Source organism: Rhinatrema bivittatum, chromosome 1, assembly GCF_901001135.1.
Source record: "Rhinatrema bivittatum chromosome 1, aRhiBiv1.1, whole genome shotgun sequence".
In the NCBI taxonomy this organism is placed as follows: domain Eukaryota; kingdom Metazoa; phylum Chordata; class Amphibia; order Gymnophiona; family Rhinatrematidae; genus Rhinatrema; species Rhinatrema bivittatum.
The window spans coordinates 223513492-223534188 of record NC_042615.1 but is presented as its reverse complement, the minus strand read 5'-3'; the positions used below and the strand labels follow the sequence as shown (position 1 = coordinate 223534188).

The window sequence follows — 20697 nt, the reverse complement described above, 5'->3', positions numbered from 1 at the left end:
TAACTTGATGCATTCTTAGTGAGTGGTCAGAGTAACTGGACAGTCCACCTCCCCTCTTCCTCCTTTCTCTTTCTGTGGATAACAGTCATCATCCTTGTCCCATCATCCCATAACCTTGGAGTCCTCTTTGACTCCTTGCACACACTCCTTCTCTGCGCATATCCAAAACACTGCTAAAATGTGTTGTTTCTTTCTTTATTCATATATTCCAAAATTAAATACTCTCACAATTATATTTGGGAAATTGTATCAGAAAAGCAGTGTGCTCTTACAGTCGTCTGGCTCTTGCCCACAAAGGGCTGCAACCAGTTTCGTGTATATGGCACTCACAGTCACCTCATTTACTCTTTCCCATCAGTTACATTTTTTAGAATTTTTTTAAAATTTCAATATTCCACTTGTGTCACCCAAATTTAAAATCACTTAACTCTCCTTGTTTAATACCCAACACCTCTGTGCTCCAAAATTTTTATCCTCAATGTTTTTCACTATTGCTTCAGTGCCTTTTATCACCACACTCGAGCTCCACTCGCGCTTCACTTGCTATTTTCTCGCTGCTGTTCTTGCTGTTTGCTGTTTTATTACGGTGCTGTCTGCCGCTGCATACACGCTATTCTTACTCCCAGCATCGACAATGTGTCAGCGGTTATGCCCGCCTTCTTCAGGGGAATCTTTTAGTTTCTCGGCCATACCCGGCCCCTTCCCACTGATTTGAGCGAGAGGCGCCATCTTTAAATCAGTGTGCTGTGGGAAGGATCCGGGTACGGCCGAGAAACTGAAAGAGATTCCCCTGAAGAAGGCGGGCATAACTGCTGACACATTGTCGATGTTGGGAGTAAGAATAGCGTGTATGCAGCGGCAGACAGCACCGTAATAAAACAGCAAACAGCAAGAACAGCAGCGAGAAAATAGCAAGTGAAGCGCGAGTGGAGCTCGGGTGTGGTGATAAAAGGCGCTGAAGCAAAGGTGAAAAACATTGAGGATAAAAATTTTGGAGCACAGAGGTGTTGGGTATTAATTTAAACAAGGAGTGTTAAAAGTGATTTTAAATTTGGGTGACACAAGTGGAATATTGAAATTTTAAAAAAATTCTAAAAAATGTAACTGATGGGAAAGAGTAAATGAGGTGACTGTGAGTGCCATATACACGAAACTGGTTGTAGCCCTTTGTGGGCAAGAGCCAGACGACTGTAAGAGCACACTGCTTTTCTGATACAATTTCCCAAATATAATTGTGAGAGTATTTAATTTTGGAATATATGAATGATAGGTTCCTCTATGATTAGGGTTGGTTAATTGTAGATTTACATTGAGAGGACTTATAAGCCTATAAATTACAAGAATTTGTGAGTTTCTTTAAAACATTGTCAAAATCTGTTCTTTCCTTTCTGAACACACTACGAGAATCCTTATCCACTCTCTCATCTCGCTTAGATTATTGCAACTTGCTCCTCACAGGCCTCCTGGCAAGCCATCTTTCTCCACTGCACTCTGTCGTAAATTCAGCTGCACGACTTATCTTTCACCAAAGTCACTATGCTCATATAACCCCTCTTCTGAAGTCACTCCATTGGCTCCCTATCTGCTCCCACATATACAGTTCAAGCTCCTCTTTCTCACCTACAAATGCCTTCACTCTGCAGCACCTCACTACCTCTCCTCTTATCTCTCTCTACACCCCTCCTCGTGCACTCCATTCATCTGATAAGTCAGTCCTATCTGTGCCCTTCTCCTTGTCTGCCAATTCCAGACTGTGTGCTTTCTACCTGGCTGTGCCATGTGCTTAGAATAGTCTTCCTGAACTGGTGCATCATGCTTCCTCTCTTGCCATGTTTAAATCCTATCTAAAGACCCACCTTTTTTAAACCGCTTTTAAATCTTATGCCTGATTGTCTGCTTTTTAGTCTTGTTAACGGATTTGATTTTATTTTTAACCAATGTCTTGCTTTATGAAATACCCCAAATCTCTTGTCCAATATGTTTAGCTTATTAGATTTTAAGCTCTGTTGAGCAAGGACTGTCTTTTTGTATGTTTATACAGCGCTGCATATGTCATGTAGCGCTATAGAAATATGTAGTAGTAGTTTTTTTGTCATCATTTACTATGTTAAAAAGTGCATCAGAGGATAATGTTTCTGGAGTTGATTGAAATTCTTTTGCTCTGCTATTACCTTTCTAGATTCGGGAGCAAAATTTGCAAGATATCAAAACTGCTGGTCCTCAATCACAAGTTCTTTGTGGTGTAGTAGTAGACAGAAGTTTTGTACAGGTGAGTGCATAAAATATTTGGTAAAATAAACTAAAAGTTAATGTGTGATATATTCTGTCACCTAACATGTTGCAATAAAATTATTCTTTAATTGGCAGAGATTATCTATCTATAAGGTAAGTGTTAGAGGCAACCCATTTTTTTCTTTCTTTTTTTGCAGAAGTGCTCAGGATCTTTTAAATCATTAAGAACAATTTTAACAGAGCTTTAATTGTGTAGTGCAAGCATGTCAATGAGAGTTGCTCCTTTATCCATTGCTAAAGTAGTGCATGATATGAAAAGGCTGCTCTGTTACAATCCTGCTGAAAACTAGTCAGGCTTACTGGCAATTTTTCCAAAACTATTTACATGAAATGTGTAAATACTTTCTCCACTCCTTAGACGACTCTTTCACTTTTGAATTTTTGTTTCAAATATTTTTGTTACATTTGCAACCTTGGAAATGGAGGGAGGTGAATGGGAGGCCGAGGGCATCACACCCATGTGCAACATTGACCTCTGATGGCTGACTTAAGGGTGGGGATCTATATCTCTCAGGTAGGAAAATGTCATGGAAATGACTGGGAGGAGGTTCAAAAAGTAAATAAAACCCTGTATAGCTGTGAATGAAAGCTGAAGGTGCTATATTCCCAGTAAATGCCAGTTCTGAGTGTAAGCCTAAACAAGGAAACTGCTAGGCAACAGCTTCCAACCCCCATCTCAAAACAAAAACTGTCATTTCAGCACAACTCCAGAGACCCCTGACTGGTTACATGGATACCCCTACCTACAGGTTCACTAATTGGCCAAAGGGCTTTCATGGGAGGGTGGAATGGGAGGGGAAGGGAGAAAGCTGCTGAGCCAAAATACATATAGATGTTGTGATTAGCTTACAAAAATAGCTTACTGAGCCCTTTAAACGAATGTGATAAATGATGTCATGGTCAACAGTAGCAACTGTTGTTGTTTTTTTTTTCCTTATTATGACACTGATCAAATAAAAATGCCTTATAGCTCAATAAAAGCTTCTGTGACCTGAATAAACACGGTTGGTCTACAATATACTTAAAGCTAATTTAAAAGTTCATTGGTCTTCACTGAATGACATTGTTGTCTAGCAAAAATACACTAAGACAAGTAGCCAAATATGTTTATGCATTTCTTACATACTCAATATACTTTTCCTTTTCCTTTTTTTTTTTTTTTTGCACTGACAGAATTCTAAATTGAAGTTCTTATAGAGCAAGTACAAGACAGGTGCTAGTTGAAGGTTCATCAGCAAGCCTGTCCAATATGCCTTGAACTTTCTGTGATGGGCCATTGAGTGATTAGGCTTAGATGGATTAAATTCTACGCCCATGGGAGTCTTTTTGGTCCTTTTGCTAAAACTTTCATCCTGATTTCCAGTAGCATGGATAGTTTTAGTAATGTGGACACCTATTCATTAACACTTGAGAACTTCTGACTCCTTTCATATAACAATGAACAAGCTATCATATGGCTTACTTTTTTGTTTTAATTTTCAAAGAATCATCCAGAAAGTCCTTTTTAGAATATTTTGTTGAGCAAGTTAGGGGAAACGTTCATGTGTGTGGAGTTTCCTTTTATCTTGAAAATATCAAGAGTTCAGAGTTTTTTTCAAAAATGTCCTTTTTTTTTAATGCACTGAATATTTGTTTCAAGTTTATTGGCTGAAAATGCAGCTATTCTAAAGATAGACATTTGAACAGTATTGCTGCATACATTAATATGCATTTACATGACCTCATGTACAGTTGTGCACAAACGTTTAGGAATTCTTGGTCAAATTGCATGTTTTAATGAATCACTAAATAGAACAGAAACTGACACAACCTTTACAATCAAGGATGTCCAACTCTAGTCATTAAGGCGTGCAAACTGATCTGGTTTTCAGAATATCCCTGATTAATATGCATGAGATAAATTTTCATTCAATTGAGGCAGACTCCGTGCACATTTCTCAAACATATTCATTAGGGTTATCCTGGAAACCTGACTGTTATGTGCCCTCGAGGACTGAAGTTGGACTTGTGTTTTCTTCATAGTACCAAGTTAAACATGACATTTTTCTGCAATTTTAAGTCAAAATTACTATTTGCTGATTTTAACAGACTGAAAGTAATAAAAGTGAATATATGTCATGTCCAGTTGATTCAATACTACTTTAAAAAAAAAAAAGGTGTTAAGGCCCAAAAGGTTTGACTTTTTAGGCCTTTGGTTAGTCAGGTGAAGGCAATTCCAAGGATGAATAAATATTCCAATCCTTCTGACCTCTCAGATTGTGATTGTTCAGTCTGCTTTCAACAACGATGGCTCCTCTAAGCAGCAGCTGTCATGCATATGGGGTATGGAAATCCGAATGAACTGTATTCGATGGGGGGGAGAAGGGTTGATGTGCACGGGGCAAGAGAGAGAGACCTTGGGATGATAGTGTCTAATGATCTGAAGTCGGCAAAACAATGTGACAAGGCGATAGCTAAAGCCAGAAGAATGTTGGGCTGCATAGATAGAGGAATATCGAGTAAGAAAAGGGAAGTATTATCCCCTTGTACAGGTCCTTGGTAAGGCCTCACCTGGAGTACTGTGTTCAGTTCTGGAGACTGTATCTCCAAAGAGACAGAGACAAGATGGAGGCGGTCCAGAGAAGGGTGACCAAAAACGTGGAAGGTCTTCATCGAATGGCTTATGAGAAGAGATTGAAGAAATCTAAATATGTACACCCTGGAGGAAAGGAGGAGCAGAGGTAATATGATACAGACTTTCAGATATTTGAAAAAGGTTTTAACGATCCAAAGACAACGACAAACCTTTTCCATCGGAAAAAAATCAGCAGAACCAGGGGTCATGATTTGAAGCTCCAGGGAGGAAGACTCAGAATTAATGTCAGGAAGTATTTCTTCATGGAGAGGGTGGTGGATGCCTGGAATGCCCTTCCGGAGGAAGTGGTGAAGACCAGAACTGTGAAGGACTTCAAAAGGGCGTGGGATAAACACTGTGGAACCATAAAGTCTAGAGGACTTGAATGAAGAATGGGTGGCTCGCGGGAATGACAGCTACTACCTGGAGATAATACCCTTATTCAATAAACATACACACGGTTAATGCGACTCCAACATTGCTCTAAGCTTCAACGGCAAGAGGAAATGTGAAAAAAGATTAGCATTCACAAAAAACGGGGAATAGCTTGCTTGTTACGGCGGTTACTACCCCAAACCAAATAAGCCTGATACTTCACTATCAATGCATAACCAGCATAGCTCCCTGCTTCAACTGCAGGGGAGAAAGTCTGATACTTCGTGCATATCCAGCATAGCTCTCTGCTTCAATGGCAGGGGGAATGAAGAAAAGTGGATCTATATACAGACAACAGCCAATAAGGACTGAATCACATAGTCTGGGTAAACAAGCATGGATGTAGCGTGCTTATTGCGGCGGTTACTACCCCTAACTAATTAAGCTAGATATTTCACTTAGATGCAGCTCCAACACTGCTCTTTGCATTAATGGTGGGGGTGGAAGGGAAATAGAGCCAAAGGTTTACTAAGAGCCAAGAGTAACAGATTAGTATGAGAAAAAAAAAATAGTGCAAAGCTTGCTGGGCAGACTGGATGGGCCGTTTGGTCTTCTTCTGCCGTCATTTCTATGTTTCTATGTTTCATTAGAAAATGAAGATAATTCATGCCTACAAAACAGAAGAAGGCTATTAAAAAAAAAAAAAAAAGTTCCAACCTTTAGCAACTTAGTAAAATGATGATACAGATAGTCCAGCAGCAAGCTGGAGGCTATCCATTCTTTTGCACAAAGTGCCACATGTATGATTATCTGTTAGTGAGATGCTATACATGTGCACTGGTGCCTAGAGCTCCTGGCTTTTAGAGAACAAGTTCAGTCTCTAGAGGCCACAGTGGCAGACCTAGAGGAGACTGAGGTATGTAGAGGAAACCTTCAGAGACATAGTTAAGCAGTCCCAACGCCAGTCAAATGGCCCTTGTGCTGCTTTGGAGAAGCAGAGTCACCTGACAGGAGACCACCTCCATGGTATGGCAGGAAGTGATCCTGTAACTAGGACCTGTCCTTCAGGTAATGCCTTATCCTCTTACACCGAGGATGTGTCTCCAGTGCCATGTGCCCAGGAGGAAAGGGTTATGATGTCCATTGTAGTGTATGATTCAATCATTAGAAATGTAGATGATTGGGTGGTTGGTGGGCATGAGGATCACTTGGTAACTTGCCTGCCTAGTGCAAAGGTAGTGGAACTCGCATATCACCTAGATAAAATTTTAGAGAATGCTTGGGAGGAGCGCCCCTTTTACCTCTCAATCATCTAATGATCCATCTGACTCCCTCGCAAGCTTTTTGCTTTGAATGTACCTGAAAAACGTTTTATTATGAGTTTTTGCTTCCACAGCAAGTTTCTTTTCAAATCCTATCTTTGCCTTTCTTATCAATGCTTTGCATCTAACTTGCCAGCATTTATGCTGTTTCCTGCCTTCTTCGTTCAGATCACTTTTCCATTTTTTGAATGATTTTCTTTTGGTTAGAATAGCCTCTCACCTTACCTTTTAACCATTTTGTTATTTGGCCTTCATTCACTTTTTTAATGCATGGAATACATCTGGTCTGGGCTTCTAAGATGGTATTCTTAAACAATATCCCTGTTTAATGTAAACTCTTGGATCTTTGCAGCTGGTCTTTAAGCTTTTTCTTAACTATTTTTCTCATTTTATTATAATCTCCCTTTTGAAAGTTAAATGCTAGGGTAGTAAATTTCCTTAGCATCCTCCAGCTATCAAGTCAAATTTGAACATGTTATGATCACTGTTGCCAAATGGCCCTAACACCATTTCCTCTTACACCAAATCATGTGTTCCACTAAGGATTAGGTCTAAAATAGCTCTTCCCCCCTTGTTTGTTCTTGTACCAGCAGCTCCATGTAACAGTCATTTATTTCATCTAGAAACTTTACCTCCTTAGCATGTCCTGATGCAACATTTACCCAGTTAATACTGGGGTAATTGAAATCACTCATTACTACTGTCTTATTAGTTTTATTGTCATTGATACATGGGAATATCAATAACATATGAAAGTGCAGGAGGGAGGGTCGTAGGTAAGCATCTGAAATCTAGAACCTCTAGAGTTGCATTCTCAGAAATATTTCCCATTCCATGCACAGGACCCCAGAGGCAGGATGACCTCTAGAGTCTCAATGCGTGGATGAGACAGTGGGGAAGGGAAGAGGGTTTTAGGTTTGTCAGGAACTAGGGAACATTCTAGGGAAGAGGGAGCCTATTCCAGTGGGATAGGCTTCACCTTAACCAGGCTGCTGTACTAACCTTCAAAAAGAACATAATTTAAACTAAATGGGGGGGGGAAGCAGACAGTCGCTCAGAAGCTCATGGTTTGGAATCATGTAACTTTGAAGGATACTAACAAAACAGGGATGTTGGGGAATCCTGATAGGTTGCAATAAAACTAAAATAACCCATGTGCTTTTAACTAAAGAGCAAATAGCATAGAAAGATTCCAGTTACCCCCTATCAACTGATAAGCAGGTTGTTAATTCAAACAAAATACATACTTTGAAATGTCTGTACACACATGCTAGAAGTCTAAAAAATAAGATGGAAGAATGCATAGCACTGAATGAAGAGGTAGATATAATTGCCATCTCAGAGACCTGGTGGAAGGAGGTTAACAAATGGGACACTGTCATACCAGGGTACAAATTATATTGCAGTGATAGGATGGATCAAATTGTGGGAGGGATGGCACTATGTGTTAAAGAGAATATAGAGTCAAACATGATAAAAATTAAAAACATGAAACAAAATGCACTGTAGAATTTTTATGGATAGAAATTCCAAATGAGAAGGGGAATAGAATAACAGCGGGGGGGGGGGGGGGGGGGGGTGTGCTACAGTCCATCTGTCCAGAATGAACAGATAGATGATGAAAGGCTAACAAATTAGGGAAGCTATCAAAACTAGCAATATAATAGTGAGTGATTTCAATTACCCTAGTATTGACTTGGTAAATGTCACATCAGGACATGCCAAGGAGTTTCTAGATAAAATAAATGACTATTTCATGGAGTAGCTATTTTAGACCTAATCTTTAATAGACACATGATTTGGTGAAAGAAGTAATGGTGTTAGGGCCATTTGGCAATAGTGATCATAAAATGATCAAATTTGACTTGATAACTAGAGGAAGGATGTTAAGGAAATCTACTTTCAAAAGGGAGATTATAATAAAATGAGAAAAGTAGGAAAAAACTTAAAGGAGCAGCTGCAAAGATCCAAGAGTTTACATTAGGAATGGATGTGTAAGAATACCATCTTGGAAGCCCAGACCAGATGTATTCCAGCATTAAAAAAGTGGAAGGAAGGTCAAACTGCCAAAATAGTCAGTGCTGGGCAAAATGGTAGAAACTAATATAAAGAACAAAATTACTGAACATACAGTTATAGTCTAATGGGCAAAACCAACATGGATTTAGCCAATGGAATTGTTGCCTCACCAATCTGCTACTTTTTTTTTTTTTTTTTTTAAGTATGAATGAACGTGTGGATAAAGGTGAGCCAGTTGATTTAGTGTATCTGGATTTTTAGAAACCATTTGACAAATGATCTCATCAAACACCAAAGAAAATTAAAATCATGGATAGGAAGCAGTGCTGGTACTGCTTCCTATCCATGCTGGTACAAGATAGAAAACAGAGAGTAGAGCTAAATGGTCAATTTTCTCAATGGAGAAATGTGGATAATGAGTGCCCCAGGAAGCTGTATTAGGACTCCAGCTTTTTAGTATATGTATAAATGACTTAGAAATGGGAACAAAAAGTGAGGTGATCAGATTTGAAGATGATACAAAATTATTCAAACTTGTGAAATTGCAAGAGAATTTTGTGAGACTGGGAGACTAGGCATCAAATGGCAGATATTTATTGTGGACAAGTGCAAATTGATTCATGTTGGGAAGAGCAATACAAATTATAGCTATATAATGCAAGGTTCCACATTGGGAGTCACCACCCAGGAAAAGGATCTAGGCATCATAGTGAATAATATGTTGAAATCCTCTGCTTGGTGTGCAGCAGCCAAGAAAGCAAATTAGAATGCTAGGAATTAGGAAAGGAATGGAGAATAAAACAGAGATTATCATACTTCTGTATCACTCCATGTTGCGACAGCACCATGAGTATTATATGCAGTTCTAGTTGCTGCATCTAAAAAAATGGCATAAATTTAAAAATGTACAGAGAAGGGTGACCAAAATAATAAAGGGGATGGAATGATTCCCCTATGAGGAAAGACTAAAGAGGTTAGGGCTCTAAAGTTTGGAGAAAAGATGGCTAAGGGTGAGATACAATAGAGGTCTATAAAATGAGTGGAGTTCAATGGGTAAAACATGAATTGGTTGTTTACTCTTTCAAAAAGTACAAAGACTAGGGAACATTCAATGACGTTACTAGATGATACATTTAAGAAAAATAGAAAATATTTATTTACTCAACGCATAATTTCTTTGCCGGAGGATCTGGTGAACGCTATTAGTGTAACTAGTTTTAAAAATGGTTTAGACAAGTTCCTGGAACAAACATTCATAAGCCATTATAAAGGTGGACTTGGGGAAATCCACTGCTTATCCTTGAGATAAGCAGCATGAATCTATCACCCTTTTTGGATCCTGCCAGGTAGTTGTGACCTTGATTGTTCACCCTCGGAAAGAGGAAACTGAGCTTGATGGACCTTTGCTCTTACTCAACATGGCAGATCATATGTCCTTATAAATGTTTCTAGCTAGCAATTTCAACTGTCAGAAGCATTGTTAAGAAATGGAAGTTAAATGGAAATGTCAACGTCTGGAAAACTAAGAAAACCTTCTGATAGAACAGTCTAAAAACTGGTCAGATTTACAAAACAGAACTCTCATCACTGCAAATAACCTATCGAAATGTTTAGCTGCCACTGGAATTGTTGGCCAGAGGTCTATAGTACAGTGTTGCTTACATAACGATCTATATGAGAGTGTTTTCAAAAGGAAATAACTTTTGCCATGAGGTCATAGAAAATATCCAAAGTATGCAAAACAAAGCTTTGATAAGTATGAAACATTTTGGAACAAAGTGCCTTGGACTAATGAAATGAAAATTGAACTGTTCAGCTACATCCAAATAAAATGTATTTGGAGGAAAGAATACCTAGTTAACCATTAAGCACAGTGGTGGATCTATTATGCTTTTGGGATCGTGTTGCACCCAGCAGCACAGGAAATATTGTATGGGTAGAAGGAAGAATCGATTCAACTAAATATATACATATTCTAGAAGCTAATGTCTTGCAGTCAGTTAAGAAATTAAAGCTGAAAAGAGGTTAGATATTTCAGCAAAACAACAGTCGAAACATAGCTCAAAATCAACCATGAAGTGCTTACAGGAAAAAAAATGAAGGTTTTGGAATGGCCCACACAGTCCCCAGACTTGAATATTATTGAAAATCTATAAGGAGATCTCAAGCAACTTTTCATGCAAGGAAACCTAAGCATATTTCTGAGCTAGAAGAATTCTCCAAAAGCAAGAATAGAAAAACTTTTAGCTGGCCACAGGAAACATTTGGAAGCTATTATTTCTGCCAAAGGAGGTATTACAAAATGCTGACTGAAAGGGTATCCAAACTTTTGTACGTGCCATATTCCGTTTTGCTATTTCAATCTTTTAAAACAGCAAATAGTAACTTTGCATTAAAAACTGTAGAAAGATGTGTGTATCTTTGTAATTAAATATTACTCAAACATTCAAAATGAAGAATCAGTATGAAAACTGAAAAAACAAAAGCATTTAAAAATCTTAGTATTATTTATACCAACTTGTGCAATGCAATAGGGATCATCATAATGTTAGAAACCATTTGACAAATTCTCATATTATGATGATCCCTATTGCACTGCACAAGTTGGTATAAATAATTCTAATATATTTTTTGAATGCTTTTGATTTCCAGTGTATATCTTTGTACCATCTAGAGATTGATATTTAACATCTAAGGCCCCTGATTTTACAGTCTGGTAAACTGATAAGCATGGGAATAACCTGCACAGTGCAGCAGATACTGCTCGGCAGACTGGGTGGATATTTAGTCCTTTTCTGCCATCATTTTTATGCTTCTGTACACTCAGATTCATTGAAACATAATTTGACCAGGAGTGCCTAAATCTTTGTGCACAACTATACATAACTGAGAATGGAATGCTTACATTTCCTACACAGATGTTCTCCAGTCGCTTTAAGTATGAAACTTAGGAGGGTGTTTTCTGTTTCCTTTGTCCCTGTCTTCTTCACACTTACAAGTTTGACTAGTCTCATTCTGGTCATGGCATCATCCTGTTTTGGTGTGCTGCTTGTCTGCATGTCACTTTCTCATTGTGTTGTCCAGTATAACTCGTGTCTGCATGCTTATAATTGATAATATGATGCTCTTGGTTAATGTTGAAAAGCTTGGGTATGGTTTGCTGTGTTTACTCAATTTCCTGTTACAGGATGCACCCCTCTCTGACTGTACGGAAACTATTGAAGGGCTCGATCTCTCAGAGCTGGCCTTTAGTCCAGCTAAAAGTCTCTCAGTTAGAAAGGTACATACTGCCCTGTCATTAAATGTTTCCTGTGAATGCTTTTAATACTGTGTTCTGCGTTCACGTTTACCTCTGTTAACTTGCTCTGTTATTTCTTTTAGATAGTAAATTGGTCACACAGTTCAAAATGAAAACAGTGCTTTATATATAAAATTGAGCAAGTTTCTCTGTTCCATACCTTCTAGTATCTTGAATTAAAAACCTATCTGTTGCATGAAGGTATTTTTAAATCTTTTAAGTTTGTGAATAATCAAATTTGCCAAGCTTGCCTTTTTTTGGTTTGCATGTGATTATAATTGAGGTGGCCTGAAGGATTTACAGTGCAATGGCCTAATCAATTGTTTTCTTTACCAGTATTCCATAGAGAAGTTTAGGAATTTAGGACTTCAGAGATTGTGTATCCATTATGCACTGTATAGTATTTGAAAATTATATAAATATCAGTTACAAATTGTACTATGTCCTTAATTTTAAAAAAGGTCTTACTCCTTTATTGCTAAGGTATGTGTGATCTCCTTGGCCAAAGAGATTTTTGTGTTTTGTTGTGGCTCATTCTAGATTGTACCAGATGGGTATAGTGACACCTGCTGAGATGAGATCAGCAACATTGAAACTCATTTTAACTCATCTGCTTTTCTCTTTTATTATTGCCCTCACATCTTTAGCAACTTCAGTCCCACTGCCTTACATAGCAGACCTGAAATATTTTTTTACATCAACCCACCACCAAACTTATCAGAGATACAGAGTGGATTGGCCAGTCTGATATGAGATTAACAGAAAAGTGTCATTAGATAAACTCTGTTTATTCCATTGTGTTGCATCCTACACTGCACCAGAGGAGATCTACCAGAGCAGTAATCCTTTAGGGAGAGTTGATTACAGTATGAAGTATTCTACATCCAAAAGCTGCATCTGCTGAGACCTATTTATCAATTTGCTAATGTTTCGTGAAAAATATGCAATAATTTCCCAGTTGCTGCCTTACAAATATCTGCCAGTGAAATAGCAGTATCCCTGGACAAATTCTAATGTAAGCAGTAGAGTCCTGACACAAGTTGTTTTTTTAAATTAGATATAATTATGCATACAGGAATCAGTGTGATGCATGCCTTGCACTAAGTTTTGTAGTTAATTTTTTTTTTTAATTTAAATGTTATAGCCCGCCTACTTAGATATCCTAAGTGGGTAATAAAAATACACACATTTAAGCATAAGACAAATCAACATAAAATGTCAACCTATGATGTGAAGAAAGACCACCAAGCAACCAAATAATGCATTAACATAAATCAAAACAAACTGGGACTGAGCCGCTAATTTCATCTTAAAAACTCCAAATGTGCCTCAGCCTTTAAAAACCTGTTTAACAAAAGCCCTATGACCTTTTTCCTGAATTGTCTAATACAAACTTCAGAGCAAAGGTCCTTAGGTAGTGAATTCCAGTATAGAAAACCTACAGCAGTGAACATCCTTTTCCCTTAGTTTTGCACAAATGCAAATAGTTGACAAGACTGCCAGCAAACTTTTTCCGTCAAATAATACAAACTGGGTAGGAATATATATTTTCAAAGATGCATGAATGCTGGAAGGTACTACACGGTGTAATACCTTGAAAACTAAAAGCAGCATTTTAAATTTTATGTGCCAAAAGACAGCCAATGTAGAGATTCAAGCTTGGTGTCATGTATTGAATAAGAGGCGCTTACTGTAATATGTGCTGTAGAATTTGGTGCTATTTTTAGAACTCTGTGTTTATACAGGAAGAATCAGAAAAACAGAATTACAACAACCCATTTCACTTATCAGTTAACTGAATCATAGTGCAAAAATCTTATAGGGCTAGCATTGATTTCAGCCTGAGCAATATCATGTTTATAAAATATTTTGCACTATTTTATGGCAGAGTATGGTGGGGGGGGGGGTGGATGAGTGTGAAGTTTACCATATGTTTCTGTGTATATAACAGATTTCAGAAAATGTTATGGTAGGATTCTTTATTGCTCAGTAACAGGGAAAAGCAGAGGTTGTCCCTCACTTTGCTCAGGAAAAAGTCTACTGCTCCCAATTTTTCTATACATGAGCAGTAACTAATGGCATTCACCTAAAAAAATATATTTTCTGAAACTAGATAAAAGAACACACATGCAGGATGGTATTCTCACAGTTTTTTTGCTACCCATACTCATTTTTAATTAGAGCACAACAGTGTCAGATGCGTACTCACCTCTTTCTTTCAATCCCATATGACTTCTCTAACTCCCAGCTCCCCACCCCCAACACATTTCAGTTAATTTTACCATGAATGGAGCTCTCTGGCACAACTATATTTGCAAACAAAGATTTTTATTGAATATGGGTGCAGCCTAGATCAAATTGCAAAACTAAATTTACCCATTAATTAAACCCTCTATGATTAAGCAATCCCTGTAGGGTGACCACCCCTCACCTGAGTTGCAGTTCATAATACGTATCATGCTAATGCAATATTCTGGTGCTGGGGATGCAGGGACGTTCAAGCCTTGCCCCCTCCGACGACGATAGGAGAGCAGCAGGAGTATTAAGGGGTGATCAGGCCAATCATAGCTATCAAAGCTGAAGACTAGACAGGCAACTCATCTACACGCTCACCCACCCATGAAACACAGTAGTAGTAGATATCCACTTGGAATTCACTCCTGACCAGTTTTCACATCGCACAGGCCATGCGCAACGTAGCAGAAACAGTACCTGCTTGGTATTGCCTGAATAACTTTAAAATAACACTTACTGTGCACTCTTAGGGTGTGGTTGACCCCACCCACCCCCAAGCTGTGACTGTTAGGCACCCTGCCATGTCACTTTGAGGCCACAAATCCTGTCCTGTGATGGGCAGGCTGAATGGAAAAACTGCCCAAAAGAAGAGGCTGGTAGGAGGACTGTTCCTGGATCAAACTGAGCTCACCAGTCCTCCCACCAGCCTCTATACCCCCATCCCTGGAGGCAGAGCACCTCCACTGTTGTGGCGTACTCCCCTAACCTGGAATGGGAGTCTGCTCCTTTATTATGCAATAAAGTAAAATATACATACCCATTAATTTTACAGTGAATTATGCATAATAAAATTGTGCAAAAACATGATATTCTACTTGTTTTGATCTGATATAACTTAGAGCCCGGAACCTTATTCTATTCCTGCATTTAAAGGTGAATTTTAAAAGTTGAATGCGTGCCGAAATCAGGAGATGAGTGCGCATCTAGCACTAATTTGTGTCCATCTCATTTAATAAAGCAGGTGGATGCACGCACATGTACCGATGTGCGAATAACCCACATCGAAGGAAAAAGAGGCATGGTGTGGGCATGGGCATTCCAGGGCGGGACCAAGAGATGTGCATGCAGGTACCTACGCGACTGGCATGCACCCAGGTCCAATACCGTGTAAATTTACTTCTGCTAGGGAGGAGGTGTAAGTTTAAAAAAAAAAAAAAGTTACAGGCAACTGTTAGGGATTTGAAGGGTCTGGGGTAACTGGGGAGAGTACAGACTATAGAACCAGGGGGGTTGGGGAGGACCTAGGAGAACACAGGGCGAACTAGTAAAATTGGTCCTCAACTGGATGCGCATCCATTTAAAATACAGCAGTTGCACATCCATAAATCGATTTAAGCTGCTGGTCAAGTGCAAGCTTAAAATTAGGTGCACAGATATCCATGTCTAGGCTATTTTCTATCATGTGTGCATATGTACAGGCATGTTATTAAATTGCCCTGTCTCTGGGCTCACACTGATGCACAGGTATGTGTTCCTGCACAGCCATTTAAAAGTTATCATCCCTGGGCATGGATAGGATAGGAGGGTATGGTTAAAGGCAATTTCTCTGGATTTGACCTTCTCTCTTCCACCCCCCACCCTATCACATTCCAAATAGTGAAGTTGAAAATTAGGTATCCAGCTTCTTGTTGAAATCATAGGGGAAAAAGTCAATTTCTGCCAGCATCTACTGAGTAGCAGTAATCTGTTTATCCCTCTTTCTTCCTCAGTGTCTTTTCCTTTTCCTTCCCTCAGCTTATTATTCAGTGCCCTAATACACTAGGTGGTGCTGAGCAATAATTCTTTTACCTTGATCCTTAAGTGGGAATTGATACAGTGAATGCTGATCCCAGGCTGAAGTTTGGAGATGCCACAAACTGTCAGCATTTCAAGGAGTAGTATGGAAGTAGCTGTAAGACACTGGTTTTCAATTATGTACCCTGTATGTCAGCAGGGCCATGTGAGTGCCACTTTTAGTTGATATGCAGGGAAGTAGTTAATCTGTTCTCTATGATTACCTTCCACCCTGTGCAGCCGCCATATTGGTCAGCATGAACCAGTCAGATCCAGTATGCATGAAGAAAGTCTTGAGAAATATCATTTGAGGTCACAAATAATTTACCTACTGCATGGCCCAATCAGATCCAATCAGATCGCTGGGTCAGCCAAGTTCTCTAAACTTGGCTGACCCAGCGATTCTAGGGTTATGCTTAATGAATCACTAAATAATGACTTGGCAGTATAATGTTTAATCAACATAGGGCAAGTATTAATACATGCATTTTCTTTGTATATGTTTGAAATAACTGTGACATAAACAGAGGCTGGAACATTCCTGTAGAGTTACTGAATTAAAAAAAAAAAGAAAACAAAAAAAAAAAACCCACTTCAGACTTAGCCAGTCTGTGCTGTGTGCTTCTACATCTTTTCATTCTTGACACTAAAAGTAGCATTGACTGAAATTCAAAAACGTTGCTATTAATTTGAATGAGGAAGAACACAGAGTTCTCCACTTGACTGTAGTTCAGTGGTTCCCAACCTTTTTTGTGTTATGGCACACCTGGCATTGGGCTCACTTCATCATGGCACACATCACCTTCCCTATCCCCTATTTCCCTGGCATCATTCTATTTTCTTTCTTCTCCTCCCCCAACCCCTGGCATCATCAGTTTCCCTTCACTCTTCTCCCCCATCATTAACTTTTCTCTTCCCCCTCCCTCTCTCACCCCTCACTTCATTACCATCTTTTCCCCCTCTCTTCCTTCTCCCTTCACTCTGCTGCAGTCCTAATCTTTCCACCACAATTGGCATCACTTTCTCTTCCCTCTCCCCCCACCACTCCTGATATCATCACAACCTTCTCCCCTCACTCAGCCCCAGCAGCATCACCTTCTCTTCCTTTTCTCTCCTTTCTAACCAGTGCATCATCCTCTTCTTCCCTTTACTCTCCCTTCTATCCCCTGCATATTCTCTTCCCTTTTCTCTCCCCTCACCCCCCCGGTATTATCACCTTCCCATCTCTTTCCCCCTCTTCTTTCATCATCATCTTCCTCTCCCTACTCCCCACTGTATCATCACCATCACCTTTCCCTCCCTGCTCTGTCTTTCCACCCTTCTGGCATCACCACCTTCCTACTTTTTCCTTCCACCCCCTGACATCTCTATCACCTTCTCTCTCCTACTCCCTCATTCTCCTAGGACAAGCAGGATGGTAGTCCTCATGTGTGGGGTGACATCCAATGGAGCCCGGCATGGAAACAATTTTTTCAAACTTTGACTGGTGTCCACGCAAGGTCCCCCTTCAGTCTCTTCTTTTCCATGATGAAATAGCCTTGCAGTGGTGGAACTCCAACTCCTTGAAATTGTTTTTGAACTTTTTCGGGGTTTTTGTCTGTGTCTGGTCTCCCTTCATGTTCGGTTCCTCCGTTCGTTAGGTACCCTTGTTTTGCCTTCATTCTTTGCGGTCGATTCCCGACTTCTTCACCGTGGGGTGCCAGTCAGTCATTGATCGCGAGCTGGCCTCTCTTTTTCGATGGCATTGTCTGTTTTTCGCCAGTGCCCCCAATGCCTCCGGACCATGTCCATCACAGATCTGATTGAGGTGTGTATCCTCTGCCTGGGGACCTCGCACTACATCCGGGGGTGTCGTTTATGCAACCAAATGACCCCCAAAAGGGCGTCGAGCGAGCCTGGACAAAACTGAGAAGCTCTTCAGGTCTCCTAAACCCTCTGCTTCGGTATCCTCGATACCCAAGGACCGCGGGGAACAGACTCCTCTTTGTTGTGTCTGTCGGTCTCAGACGGCTTCGACCTCTGTGCCTCACCTTTCTTCTTTCTCCTCCAGCCTTGGGAAGATGGCTGCTGCCGCATCTTCTTGCCGCTCTCTCCAGCATCCCCAGAACGGCGACGGTGTTCGTCATGGATTTCCTGAGGGCCTCCTAGGGTGTGCGCGCGCACGCCACCCACGTCTTTATCCACATCATGGAGGGCGTCCCCTCCGAGTGACGTCACGCCATCTGGGTATTTAGCCTGCCCTTCGTTTGCTAACAAACGGGCCGATATAGTACAGCGCACTGTTGCCCCGCGTTTGGACATGCGTTTTTGACGCGCTAGCTCTACCCCTTATTCAGTAAGGGGTAATAGAGTGTCAAAAACGCGTGTCCAACACCCCCCCCCCCCCCCCCCCCCGAAACTAATAGTGCCCGCAACATGCAAATGCATGTTGATGGCTCTGTTAGTTATTCCTGCCGCACATTTTACTTTCAGAAATTAGCGCCTACCCAAAGATAGGCATTACTTTCTGCCGGCGCCAGGGAAGTGCACAGAAAAGCAGTAAAAACTGCTTTTCTGTGCACCCTCCGACTTAATATCATGGTGATATTAAGTCGGAGATCCTAAAAGTTTAAAGTAATTAAAATAAATAAATAAATCGGCCCGCGGCTCGCGGGTTGAAAACCAGACACTCAATTTTGCTGGCATCCAGTTTCCGAATCCGTGGCTGTCAGCAGGTTTGAGAACAGAAGCCAGCAAAATTGAGCTGCCGCTTCCGTCAAAAAAGAGGCGCTAGGGACGCGCTAGTGTCCCTAGCGCCTCTTTGTACCACAGGCCCTAATTTGCATGTTTGACCCCCTGAATTGCGCGCACAGGAGAGTGGCCTGTGCGCGCGCTTGGAGAGCAGGTGCTCGCCCGCTCTCCCACTACCTTTACTGTATTGGCCTGAAAGTCAGCTTGTCTCTTCTTCAGCTGCAGGGTATGCATCCGGGACTCTCTCTTCTATCCTGCGCTGCCTACCGTCTATACGAATGTGGGACTGGTCTCCTCTCCTGAGGACCCCTGGACTGTCTCTATTGGGTTACCTCACTGCTGCCATTCCTGGCAGTACCACCAAGCTGCATAATAAATATGAATTCTCTGTGTCTGCATGTATAGAGTCTAGACTAGTACTGCGGTTCCTCACGGGGCTTCTCCCAGTGGGAGTGGCCATTACCGCAGTACCCAAGAATCCACTCCAACAACTCAAAACCCTAACACTCTTCCCCTGGCGGTCCCACTATCCAGTACCTCTAAGGATCGGAGAGAGGGGGATCGATCCTCGGTGGTCTCTCCCCACCCGCTAACCTCAGGGTCTTCTTCATCCTCGGCACCGGGGAAAGATCGGGCTGAGCACCAGAAATCCAGAAAGCATCAACACCAGTCAGTCTCGCCACGGTTCCAGTTCTGGAGCAGCATCGGTGGCTGCTGAGCCGCCAACGAAGTGGCACCGGCCACCGGAGGCCCCATCCTCCAGTGTCCCCGGTAGCCCAAGGCGTTCCCCACTGGCAACAGTGCTGGGTATTGTGCCTCTTCGTGATCCTTCCAAGGATGTGCTGGCGATGCCTCGTCCCCCTCCATCAGTCCTAACCACCCAGAACTTTCAGGAGGAGCTGGACCGCAGGGTGCAGTCGGCGGTGCTCAAAGTGCTACAGAGCGTTGAGCTGCCGGCACCACCGGCCCCCATACCGGTGCCCGAGCTTCCGCCATCGATGCTTGCACCCCTGCTGGAGTGTCTGGACATCCTTCTTGGTGCCCTACAGACACAACCGCTGCCAGAGAGGCCTTTGATGCCTCCTCGACCACAGATGCCCTCCACTGGAGTGATCTCAATTCCTGGGTCCTCCGAAGAGGATGAGGCCTCTGGGACCGGAAACCCTTGCCCGCAGTTTCCCGGGCTGCCAGCGGTTCCCTCCGGTGTACCACAGCCGATGCCCTCTCGATGCCGGGGGTTTAATTGATGCCGCCGGTGCCTTTGGGGCCCAGGCCCACTGTCCCTCCCGGCCTCCGCCCTCTGCGACCGGGTCCTTATGACCTGTGGGGTGATGATTCCTTGGACTCACTCTCTGAGTTTTCTGACAATCCCTTCTCGGAGCCTTCCCCTCCAGAGGAATGGCGTCAGTTTCCGCCCGAAGACCTGTTGTCTGCCAGCTTTGTAAGGTCCATGGCAGAGGCCATCCCCTGCCAACTCCTATTGGAGGAGGATACCCATCACAAGATGCTGGAGGTCCTCCAGTTCATCAATGCTCCCAAGGAAATAGTGGCAGTGCTGGTCTGTGACATCTTTAAGGAGTTCCTCCTCCATATGTAAGAACACCCGGTGTCAGTGTCCCCGGTTAACAGGAAGGCCGATGCAACCTATCTGGTGCAACCAGCTGTGAGCTTTGAATGGTGGCACCTCCCCAACTAGTCAGCGATTGTGGAGTCCGCGCTTAAAAAGGCCAGACGCTCCCGACACATGCTTCTGCCCCTTCGGGGCGCGAACACAGGGAGCTCGATGGCATAGGAAGGAAAATGTTCCAGGGAGCTATGCTGGTGGTCCGCATTGCAGCCTGCCAGCTATACATGACCCAATACAACTGCAATCTGTGGAAACAGTCCAAGACTTTGCGGAGGGCCTTCCCCAGCAACAGCAGGAGTCTCTTGAAGCCATTGCCACACTGGGCCTTGAGGCGGGTAGACACGAGGTGAGG

General features: G+C 41.8%; 1 protein-coding gene across 1 annotated transcript in view; it reads left to right on the top strand.

Annotated features, from left to right (window-relative positions):
- ADD1 (adducin 1) overlaps nucleotides 1–20697 on the top strand; it is a 191368-nt gene that overhangs the window by 92035 nt on the left and 78636 nt on the right. Inside the window, exons 10-12 of the mRNA XM_029606751.1 lie at nucleotides 2180–2269; nucleotides 2368–2385; nucleotides 11810–11902. Coding sequence (XP_029462611.1) covers nucleotides 2180–2269; nucleotides 2368–2385; nucleotides 11810–11902 — 201 coding nt within the window. The remainder of the gene's footprint in view (nucleotides 1–2179; nucleotides 2270–2367; nucleotides 2386–11809; nucleotides 11903–20697) is intronic.